General features: G+C 41.4%; 1 protein-coding gene across 4 annotated transcripts in view; it reads left to right on the forward strand.

The window, feature by feature from the left end:
- Positions 1–12,408, forward strand: part of dnah12 (dynein, axonemal, heavy chain 12) — a 379,348-nt gene that overhangs the window by 79,286 nt on the left and 287,654 nt on the right. For all 4 annotated transcript variants that reach the window (XM_068051688.1, XM_068051689.1, XM_068051690.1 and 1 more), the window contains 2 exons: positions 5,409–5,587; positions 11,052–11,187. In XM_068051688.1, coding sequence (XP_067907789.1) covers positions 5,409–5,587; positions 11,052–11,187 — 315 coding nt within the window. The remainder of the gene's footprint in view (positions 1–5,408; positions 5,588–11,051; positions 11,188–12,408) is intronic.

Genomic DNA, 12,408 nt, shown 5'->3' on the forward strand with positions numbered 1-12,408 from the left:
AAAAAAATGATAAATTCCAGAATCTATGGAATCACTTCAGTCTTTCAATGAATCCATCTTCACAATTCTAAAACACGAGGCCTTAAATATTTTTTAAAATGGAAGCACCTTCATAACACTGTGCAACAGCCTCACAGCTCCAGCGACCCGGGTTCAATTCTGGGTACTGCCTGTTTGGAGTTTGCAAGTTCTCCCTGTGTCTGCGTGGGTTTTCTCCGGGTGCTCCGGTTTCCTCTCACAAGCCAAAAGACTTGCAGGTTGGTAGGTAAATTGGCCATTATAAATTGCCCCTAGTATAAGTAGGTGGTAGGGAAATATAGGGACAGGTGGGAATGTGGTAGGAATATGGGATTAGTGTAAGATTAGTATAAATGGGTGGTTGATGGTCGGCACAGACTCGGTGGGCCGAAGGGCCTGTTTCAGTGCTGTATCTCTAAACTAAACTAAACTAAAACACTAGATCAGCCCCAGCTGGAGTATTGCATCCAGTTCTGGGCACCACACTTTCAGAAGGATGTTAAGGCATTAGAGAGGGTGCAAAAAAGATTCATGAGAATAGTTCCAGGGATGAAGAATTTCAGTTACATGGATAGGTTGGAGAAGCTGGATCTGTTCTCCTTGGAGAAGAGAAGGTTGAGAGGAGATTTGATAGAGGTGTTCAACATCATGAGGGGTCTGGACAGAGTAGATAAGGTGAAAATGTTCCCATTGGTCAAGGGATCGAGAACCAGAGTTCACTGATTTAAGATGATTGGCCAAAGAACCAGAGGCGACAAGAGGCAAAACTTTTTTACGCAGTGTGCGATTAGAATCTGGAATGCTTCGCCTGAAAGTGTGGTGGAGGCAGATTCAATCGAAGCCTTCAAAAGAGAATTGGACAAATATCTAAAGAGGAAAAGTTTGCAGGGCTATAGGGAAAAGGCCAGAGAGTGGGACTAGGTGTGTTGCTCTTGCAGAGAACCAGCATGGACATTATGGGTTGAATGACCTCCTGTGCTGTAACCATTCTATGATTCTATTCTATGATATACAAAATGGACTACAGCAACTCACTGGGTTCCTTTGACAGCTCCTTCCAAACCAACAACCTTTATTGCCAAGAAGGACAAGGAAAATAGACACATGGGAACACCATTTCCTCCAAGCTACACACCATCCTGACTTGGAACTATATCACTGTTCCTTCACTGTCACTGGGTCAAGATCCTGGAACTCCCTTCTGAACAGCACTGTTGGTCTACCTACACCCCAGGACCTGCAGCAGTTCAAGAAGGCAGCTCATCACCACCTTCTCGAGGGCAATTAGGGATGGGCAATAAATGCTGGCCTAGCCAGCGACACTACATCCCCTGAACAAAGAAAAAAGTCTACATCTTTCAAATAATTTTTTTTGGAAGTTTGTTTATTTTAGCTTCTGACTTAATCCAATCATATTTATTTATTTCAGTATCTGAAAATTTAAATTAAGTGTGAATATTAAGTGCTTCTAACTTCCTGGTTTGCAGTTTGTGAATTCTTCAATGTGATTGGTTGTTTAACTACTTGCTTACATCACTGCTGCTGCATGCTGTTGCGTGGTTGGGTTTGTATAAGTTGAGTTGTAGGGCGTTCGAGAGAAAGTCTTAGACTCCGGTATAAGTTAACTAACAACTCTATTATTTACAGTTACTATATACACTCTCTGCAAGCCACCTTTGCAGAAAGCTAGTTTGCAGGTACAGCAGGTGATAAGGAAGGCGAATGGAATTTTGGCATTTATTGCTAAAGGGATAGAGTATAAAAGTAGGGAAGAGTTGCTGCAACTGTACAAGGCATTGGTGAGACCCCACCTGGAGTATTGCGTACAGTTTTGGTCCCCTTACTTGAAAGGATGTAGTTGCATTGGAGGCAGTTCAGAGGAGGTTCACTAGATTGATTCCAGAGATGGGGGGGCTTGTCTTATGAAGAGAGATTGAGCAGTTTAGGCCTTTACTCTCTGGAGTTTAGAAGAATGAGAGAAAATCTAATTGAGGTATATAAGATGATTAAGGGGATTGACAAAGTGGACGTAGAGAGGATGTTTCCTCTTGTGGGGCAATCTAGGTCATAGTTTTAGCATAAGGGGTAGCAGATTTAAAACAGAGATGAGGAGAAATTACTTCTCTCAAAGGGTCGTGAATCTGTGGAATTCACTACCCCAGAGTGCGGTTGATGCCGGGACATTGGGTAGATTTAAGGAGGAGATAGATAGATTATTAATTAGAAATGGGTTGAAGGGTTATGGAGAACAGGCAGGAAAGTGGAGTCGAGGCCAAGATGAGATCAGCTATGATCGTATTGAATGGCGGAGCAGGCTCGAGGGGCTGAATTGCCTACTCCTGCTCCTAGTTCTTATGTTCTAAGCTCGCATCAAATGTGCTACTCCTTCTTCTCCAGCCTATCTCATGTGACTGTTATATCATCACTCGTACAGTGGGAGGGGTCTCTCCCATTATCTTCAGTATTAACCCTTTACACTACATCTCCCCCCAAGTCTTTATCCAACATTTTCCAAACATATATACATTTATGACTTTTCTACTACTCTGTCTTCCCCCGTAAATCTCTGACTTTATAGATTTAGTCTCATTGGAGGTTTGACAACATTTCCCGATCTGGTTGTAATCTGTCTGGGATGATCAGTAATCTTCGTAGGAAGTCTAGGTTGCTGGTGTGGTTTTTTCTTCTACAGGTTGTTGTATTTCATTCAGTTTGGGTTTGGTCATCTTCATCTGGATGTTGCACGTGGATTATTGGCTGTTGCTTTTGCCGAATCGGAATGATATTTCTCCGATTCCTTTGTATGTTCCCTTCATTTGTTTGTATAACATACGATTGCTGATAGTCTTCATGCTTATGGATACTGTACCTTCTCATTCCAGGTCACGTGTCCATACTGTTTGACCATTGTTTAATTTGGGTAAGCTTATTGCTCGAAATCTATTTTAATTCCAGGTTTGTTTCCTTCTGTAGGGGTTTTCTCTTTCTTGAGCTTTCTCATAGTCTTGAGTCTTCAATCCAGGCATTAATTGTTGAGGCAACACTGCAAGCTGTTTTCTTAACTTCCTTCCCATTAGTAATTCTGCTGGTGATAATCCACACAGCAGTGGCGTTGAATGATAAACTAGGAGTGAGATAGGAAGATCTTCATTTTTCTTTAGTAAAGATTTTATGGTTCTCACACATCGTTCTGCCTCGCTATTGGACTGTGAATACCTTGGTGAGCTCATAAGATGCTGAAAGTCCATCTTCACAGCAAACTGGGTAAAATACTCGTTTGTGAACTGTGGTTTGTTGTCTGATAATATTTCATCTGGAATTCCATGTGTTGCGAAGATGTCCGTAAGGAATCTGATAACTACCTTGGTGGTCGTAGAATGTAATCGTCTGACTTCCATCCACCTGGAAAAATAATTGATAATGATGATATATGACTTCCCACCAAACATAAATAAATCCATGCCTAGCCTTTGCCAAGGTCCAGTTGGAAATTGGATAGTCAACAGTGGTTCATGCTGTTTTGGCCTCTGTATCACGCATGCCTGACAGTAGTTGATCATGGTCGCGATATCCTTAGATATACTAGGCCACCATACCGAAGATTGTGCCCTTGCTCTGCACTTGGTTATACCCAAATGGGCCTTGATGTAATCGGTCTAAGATATCGGATTTCATTGAAGTATGGGTACTGCCTGTGCGGAGTTTGCAAGTTCTCCCTGTGACTGCGTGGGTTTTCGCTGGGTGCTCCGGTTTCCTCCCACAGCCAAAGACTTGCAGGTTGGTAGGTAAATTGGCCATTGTAAATTGCCTCTAGTGTAGATAGGTGGTAGGGGAATCGAGGGAAGGTGGGGTTGTGGTAGGAATATGGGATTAATGTAGGATTAGTATAAATGGGCGGTTAATGGTCGGCACAGACTCGGTGGGCCGAAGGGCCTGTTTCAGTACTGTATCTCTAAAATAAAAATAATTTTTTTTTTAAATTAGAAAAAGTAGGAATAACAATTCTGTCATTATAAACTAATAAGTCGTCAATGATGGCAAAATATTTCCTATATTCATGGAACGTTTTCATTGTTCTTCCTCCTGGACTTTCTTGTGGCCACCCATGTGTACGATATTGTCTAATGTGAATGCACTCTTTGTCATTTTTCTCTGCTTGCTGTATTTTTTACAACTTCTGTCTGCTTGCAGGAAGCATGGCTGAACACTACTCAGTTGATCGTGCTACCAGAGAGATAACGCCTATTCTTGTCATCTCCTCCAATTATTCTTAGACTTTGGTTAATAGGATGAGATATTCTTCTTGGTGTGAAGATACACACTGATCTGGTCCCTTCCTTCAGAGTGATCCTGTACTCCTTCTTTAGTTTTCTGAATCCTGTGAACAGCTTCCGGAATTCTGTTTGAAAGCAATTGTTTATCTTTGTGTGCTTGACTTTGGCTACCTTTTTAATTAACTGCAGTTACAAGCATGCATTCATGCTCAGTAAAGAAAATTCTTGGATCAGGTCTCTACCAGTTGTCTGCCTCTATGCTGAAGAGTTGCTTGGAGTTTGCTTTTTACTCGCAGTTGTGTCCCACTGTATATATATATTTATATACAACTATATATCTGTCTATTACAGGTAATGTCTCTTCACCCAAGTCTCTTGGTCGGACAATACCACGACGGTAGCCCCTGTGTCAAGTTTAAAATTTGTGAGGTGTCCATTCACATAGATAGCTTGGTTTGGATTACTGATTTCTCCCTAGAATTCTCCTGGTTCTTTCTTTTTGGGTACTGTTGTACTTTATTCACGACTCTTTGCTTGAAGGTCTTCTGTTTTGTATCATTAAGTGAAGAAGTCTTGCTTTGGAACATCTTCCAAAAGTGTCCAGTTTTTCCCACACTTAAAACACTCAGTTTTACTTTCTGGGCACTGCTCTTGTCTGTGGTCTTCTTGGCTCCACAACATTGGCAAGGTTTTCCTATGTCATGTGCCTTCTTTCCTGTATGTTTTTTTTTGTTCCTCAAAGTGTTTCCTTGGCTTTGGCTTAACCAGTTGGATGGGAATTTTACTCCAACCCATCCACGACTTGTCTTCAGCTCATAGGATGTCTCTATTCTGTTTGTAAACTTCTGCCTGTCTTACCATTTGAATGAAGTTATGCGAGTAGTAACATTCCACAGCCAAAGTGCTATATTCCTGCAGGACTGACTGACTTACTTCAGGAGAAGAAGGAAGTAAAAAGATTAGGAGAGAAAGACAGAGAGGGAAATTAGTAAAGGAGAAGAAATCTAACAGTAAACCTTTAATGTAATATTAACGTTTAGGTGGCATTTTCTTATTTACACTCATAACCCATTAGTTCTCTCTTTACATCTCAATAATTCAGTAATTTCTGTTAAGTTTATAGATCAATTTCGTCTCTTGGCAGTGGAGATCATGAGTTTAATAAAAATTGCCCACTTTCATATGGTGCGATTGGATTGTGAGGACATAAAGCATGGGCTGGCAGAAAAAGCAAAAAGCTTTGCAGATACACTGCTGGATGGACTGGTTGCAAAACACAGAGAAGAAAATGAAGCGTAAGTTAGTGTCACAAATAGATATTAATGACTGAAATATAAAATTATTAATTTCAATTCTTGTTTTCTTAATCCTGACAGACATTCTTTACATGCAATAAGTCTTTCTTATACCCTAACTCATATTTGCTAATGAAATCAAAGAGGTTGCATCACTAACTACACAGTGATGCAGCACATTTGACGAGCATGTATTTATATAGTGCCTTTAACATAGAACATTTTCCAAGGTGCTTCACAGAAAATAGGAAAAAAAAAGATCCAGAGTCAAAGAAGAAGATATTAAAGTGGTGACTAAAAGCTTGATCAAAGAGTTGGATACTAAGGAGGGGACGTAAACCAGACTGTTGGGCCTAAGTAGCAGCCCTGGAGGGGTGAAGGGAGGGGTAGGGAGAGAATGCACAAGCCAGAGGCTGAGGAACAAAGAGTTGTGGAGTGGGATTATAGTGTTGGAGGGAGCTAGAGATAGAGAAAGGCAAAACAGTGGTGGTATTTAAATATAAGTTTGAGACATCAAAATTTTGGAAGACCAGCAGCAAATCTAGGTTAACAAGGACAGGGGTGATGAGCGACCAGGATTTGCTGTAGTCTAAGATATTGGCAGCAGAGTTTTTGATGAGCAAAAGATGACAGAAGGTGGATGATGGGATGCTGGCCAGAACAACATGGGAATAAAATATGGAGGTGACAAAGGCATCAATGAGGGTTTCAGCAGCAGATGGGCTAAAGTTGAAGTAGAGATATATCTTGTTATAAAGGTGGAAGTAAACAGTCTTTTTAATGAAGAGGGTATGGGGTCAGAAGCTCAGCTTGGAGTCAGATAGGATGGCAGTTCTTCAAACAGTCTGGTTCAACCTGAGACAGTGGCTGGGATGGGGGATGGAAACATTGTTGAGTGTATGGGGTTTGTGATGAGGTTAAGGATGATAGCTTCAATTTTCCCAATGGAGGAAATTGCAGCTCATCTAAATCTGGATGACAAGCAGACTGGTGTCACAGAGGTAGGGAGTCGAGAAGTGTTGGAAAGCTAGAATTGGACATCATTAGTTTACATGTGGAAACATCTCATGTCTGAAGATGTTGTTGCCAAGGGGCAGTATGAAGACAAAAATGAAGAGAAACCAAGGATGGATCCTTGGGAACTTTGAAGGTGATAACTTGGAGGTGCAAAACAAAGTCATTGCATGTGATGCAGTGGAGAGGTCATTTCCATGTGTCACACCCATGCAATCCGAACTTATGAACTATAAAATTAACTTATGAAGTAAACCAGAAAATGGGCACTTCTCTTGTAAACAAAATGGAGTAAAAGGTCAGGTGACCCTTCCATTCCTGCCAATACATTGAGGACTACAAGAACTCTGAGCTAGTTTTCATGTCTGGACAAGTCTTGGAGAAGTTATTAAAATACAAACAACCTTTCTGGATAGATCCCCGAGAAGCCATTAAAAAGCAAACAACCTTGGCTGTGACAATGGCCACTTCTCTCCAACTGATTGGGTTAATAATACTGTCTCAGACTTTTGGACTCCAAACTGAAATTCCAAAGAATGGGTGTGAATAGCCCTACTTTCTCAAGGTGAGATGATGATGATCCAGACTCCATTGTCTAACAATTGCCTCACCGTCAGAAACTACTTATGAATTCAGTGGAAGAGAAACTCTGGTAACATGATAGAAACTACGATTCTGATCAGGAGTTTTTTAAAAAGGTATATTCTGGGTGGACAAAGAGAGAGATCCATCTATGCCAGCGAAGAGAAAGAACCCTGCCTAAGATTACCAGCTTTGAATGACATGTAGGCAGTGAATGGCCTTTAGCCTTGAACTCACTACCTGAGAAATCCTACCAAGACTTCACCTTTGGCTGGAATATAACAAGAGCAGTCTACAGCAGTGCATCCGTCTTTCTGAACCACCCAAATCTTTCTTCAGTGAACAAGGGAAAAGATCACAGGCCTGCACCATTTCAAGTCTTCACACCAGGGAAAAGCAAGTTTAACAGAGGACTCATTAAAAATCATCAGACCGAATGCATGTCAGCTTTATAATCTCTATCTTTTCTTGAGTGTGTGTGTATCTGTATGAGTGTGAGAATGGGTGCTGTTGAGAATATTTCAGATGTTGTGTAATAAACATTTATCTTTCTTTTAAACTTATGAGAAAACCTGTCATTTGTCTGTTCTTGACAATTAAAGCACTTGGGGGTTAAAACGCCTTTTAAAAAAAAGATGCTGTCTTCAGTCAGTTTCAAGGTGGAAAAGGGGGAACCATTCAGTGGTTAGCACCACAGCCTCACAGCTCCAGCGACCCGGGTTCAATTCTGGGTACTGCCTGTGTGGAATTTGCAAGTTCTCCCTGTGTCTGCGTGGGTTTCCTCCGGGTGCTCCGGTTTCCTCCCACATGCCAAAGACTTGCAGGTTGATAGGTTAATTGGCCATTATAAATTGCCCCTAGTATAGGTAGGTGGTAGGGAAATATAGGGACAGGTGGAGATGTGGTAGGAATATGGGATTAGTGAAGGATTAGCATAAATGGGTGGTTGATGGTCGGCACAGACTCGGTGGGCCGAAGGGCCTGTTTCAGTGCTGTATCTCTAAACTAAACTAAACATTCCCATCATCTCTCACCTGTCTGTAACACATGATCCTATTCTCATCTGTATTGCAGTGGAGTATAGTTACTTTCTCCAACAAAGACAGGAAGTTGAAAAGAAAATGATAATTAGACCATTTTGCCCATCTTCTAACATTAGGATTAGAGTAGGTGAGAGGTCACTTAAAACTATGTGAAGGTATTTGTGTAAACTAGTAAAATGATAAATCTTTTTGAAATCTTTGTAGTAGCTAGTGATCTTAAAATGTCAGGTGACAAATATCAATGTTGGACTTTGGGCCGATGTAGTTTATTGGAGGTTGGAAGAAGAGTGACAGATGTTAAAGATGACTGTCACTGCAGAGGAACAGTAATTATTCACTGAAACACTGTTTAATGAGCTTCTGTTGCAGAGTTCTAGCAGTGGGCAGGTGTTGGAGCCATCCCACTTCCTCACCATCGTGAGTACCATCCCTGTTGCCTCCGTCATTATGCTGAAGGTACTTGATTTAATACTGGCTTCATGGGTTGTTCCTGTTACAAAGTTATACAGCAAACCACTATCATACAGGACACTGTTTCTGACCAGTTTTGGAGGAAACCACCAAATTTGTCCAGGCAATGGAGTCATAGCTAGAGGAATCCAAAGGTCTCCTCGGTGATGACTCTAGTTGACCAATGGATCTGATTATAGCATAGTTTGGCTGCCAGACATGGATTCCTGAGAGGAGTCATGAGGCATAATTATTGTCCCCAAGGAGCCTGCCTCTCACTTTCTGTGCAGGGACAAAGAGTGGGGAATGGAGGATTGCTGCAATATAAGTCACTAGGACAGGATGAGATGTATCCAAGGATACTTAGGGCAGTAAGAGTGGAAATTGCGGAGGCACTAACCATAATCTTGCAATCCTCATTAGATACATGGTATAGTGCCAGAGGACTTGAAAACTGCAAATGTTACACCCTTGGTCAAAAAAAAGAGTGTAAGGACAAGCCCAGCAACTACAGTCCAGTCAGTTTACCCTCAGAGGTGGGAAATCTTTAAAACCTATAATTCAGGACAAAATTAATAGTCACTTGGACAAATGTGGATTAATTAAGGAAAGCCAGCAAGGATTTGTTAAGGGCAAATCATGTTTAACCAACTTGCTTGAGATTTTTTGATGAGGTAACAGAGACGGTTGATGAGGGAATTGCAATTGATGTGTACATGTACTTCCAAAAGGCATTTGATAAAGTGCCATGTAACAAACTTGTCAGCAAAGTTAGAGCCCATGGAATAAATGGGACAGTAGCAACATGGATATGAAACTGGCTGAGTGACAGAAAACAGAGAGTAGTGATGAACAGTTGTTTTTTGGACTGGAGTAAGGTATATAGTGGGGTTCCCAGGGGTTGGTGTTGGGACCCTTGCTTTTCTTGATCTATATTAATGACCATGACTTGGGTGTGCAGGGCACAATTTCAAAATTTGTGGGTGACACAAAACTTGGAAGTATTATGAACTGTGAGGAGGATAGTGATAATCTCCAAGAGGACATAGATAGGCTGGTGGAATGGGCGAACAAGTGTCAGATGAAATTTAATGCGGAAAAGTGTGAAGTGATTCATTTTGGTAGGAAGTATGAGGAGAGGCAATATAAATTAAAGGGTACAATTCTAAAGGGGGTGCAGGAGCAGAACGACGTGGAAGTATATGTGCACAAATCATTGAAGGTTGCAGGTTGAGAAAGCAGTTAATAAAGCATATAGGATCCTGGGCTTTACAAATAGTGCCACAGAGTACAAGAACAAGGAAGTTATGATAAACCTGTATAAAAATTCGGCCTCCAATGGGAGTATTGTGTCCAGTTCTGGGCATCACACTTTCGGAAGGATGTTAAGGCATTAGACAGGGTGCAGAAAATATTCACGAGAATGTTTCCAGGGATGAGGGACTTCACTTCTATGGAGAGATTAGACTGGGACAATTCTCTGTGAATAAGAGGAGATTTGATAGTGGTGCTCAAAATCCTGAGATGTCTGGACAGAGTAGATAGGGAGAAACTGTTCCCATAGGCTGAACGATCCAGAACCAGAGGACACCGATTTAATGTGATTGGCAAAAGAAGTTAGGATCTGGAATGCACTGCATGAAAGTGTGGTGGAGACAGATTCAATTGAGGCCTTCAAAAGAGAACTGAACACAAGAACACAATAAATAGGAGCAGGAGTAGACCATATGGCCCATTGAGCCTGCTCCGCCATTCAAAACGATCATGGCTGATCTTAGGATTCAACTCTACTTTACCGCCCACTCGTCATATCCCTTGGATCCCTGAGGGACCAAAAATCTGTCTATCCCCGACTGGACGATTATCCGAGCGAAAATTTGCAGGGCTACAGGGAAAAGGCAGGGGAGTGGGACTAGGTGAGTTGCTGTTGCAGAGAGCCGTCATGGATACAATCGGCTGAATAGCCTCCTTCTGTGTTGTAACTATTCCATGATTCTATTAATGCATCACTGCAACTGCTAGGAAAGAGGCCACCCACCTACATGGTGCACTGCTAATGATCAAACTTGTACCAGTTGTACAGTAGATCTTTTGTGATTCATGAAAGCAGTGGGCTTGTCTGAAAGAGTCCTCAGAATGAACTAGATATGGTGAATAATGCCCTGGACCTGGGGGGAAGACTACAATCTGCTGGATCCAAGAGCTCTCTCCTGTTTCTGGTTGCCATATTTATATCATTAGGCATTAAATATCATTAGATTTTCAGAGAGTGCATTTAAATCTTCCTTTGAGATATCTTTCCCAATAAGTATCACAAAATCTTATCAAATTTAAACCTATTGATTATAAAATTATAATTTGTGTTTTTTTTGTAGAATTTGTCAAGAGTTTGAATATATTGTAGATAAAGCTTTGAACATTCCTGAGACTACAAAGGAAATGCTGGAAGTGATAGACTACGTGAATGAAGCAAAAAGTAAAGGTATTGCAGCTCTGAATGTAAGAATCAAAGTAAGTATTAAATAAATCAGTAAGTAATTATATACAGGTTAGTCTTCTGTGGTATTGGCAATAGAGAGCGAAGACCAAGTTAATTGCCTGAAAGTGCAATAATGATAAAATGTAAGGAGTATAATGTATAAACTCTAATCTAGTCTTTGGTCTCCTTGTCTCGAGAGACAATGGGTAAGCGCCTGGAGGTGGTCAGTGGTTTGTGCAGCAGCACCTGGAGTGGCTCTGAAGGCCAATTCTAGAGTGACAGACTCTTCCACAGGTGCTGTAGATAAAATTGGTTGTCGGGGCTGTTACACAGTTGGCTCTCTCCTTGCGCTTCTGTCTTTTTTCCTGCCAACTGCTAAGTCTCTTCGACTCGCCACGCTTTAGCCCCGCCTTTATGGTTGCCCGCCAGCTCTGGCGATCGCTGGCAACTGACTCCCACGACTTGTGATCAATGTCACAGGACTTCATGTCGCGTTTGTAGACATCTTTAAAGCGGAGCCATGGACGGCCGGTGGGTCTGGTACCAGTGACGAGCTCGCTGTACAATGTGTCCTTGGGGATCCATCTTCGCTGCCTCCGGACAATCCTTGGCATCAGGTGGCAGGACCATATCTCCAACACAGTAGTCCTCGAGGCGGCCAACATCCCCAGCATATACACCCTACTAAGCCAGCGGTGCCTGAGATGGCTTGGCCATGTGAGCCGCATGGAAGATATACTCGATAATGTATTAAAAATGTTGCACTGTAAGCAATTCCCTATCTGCAATACCTCACCTCCTATTGTTGTTGTGTTTTTTGTCATACTTTTGTGCTAATGTTTCTTGTATTAAATTCTTATATCTATTTATAATGGAAATTGCCTATTATAGCTCCTCACACTATAATTACATCCTCCTCTGCGGTGGTGTCTAGCACTTTGGTTTTGTATCTCACAATTCCTTAGCCTCTACAGAAAAGCAGCTTCTATGTTATAAGCAAATCTATTCCCTGCTTCCCAAATTGGCATCAATTTTGCTATTTAACTGTAAAATAATGTTAAAAGGTCAAAGTAATATAGAAAAATTGGGATAAAATATTAGTTTAAAATGGGAACTGAACATGTATACACTTTAATAATAATAAAAACAAGAAATGCTGGAATCACTCAGCAGGTCTGGCAGCATCAGTGGAAAGAGAAGCAGAGTTAAAGTTTCGGGTCAGTGACCCTTCTTCGGAACTGACAAATAGACTT

Source organism: Heterodontus francisci, chromosome 19 (genome assembly GCF_036365525.1).
Source record: "Heterodontus francisci isolate sHetFra1 chromosome 19, sHetFra1.hap1, whole genome shotgun sequence".
In the NCBI taxonomy this organism is placed as follows: domain Eukaryota; kingdom Metazoa; phylum Chordata; class Chondrichthyes; order Heterodontiformes; family Heterodontidae; genus Heterodontus; species Heterodontus francisci.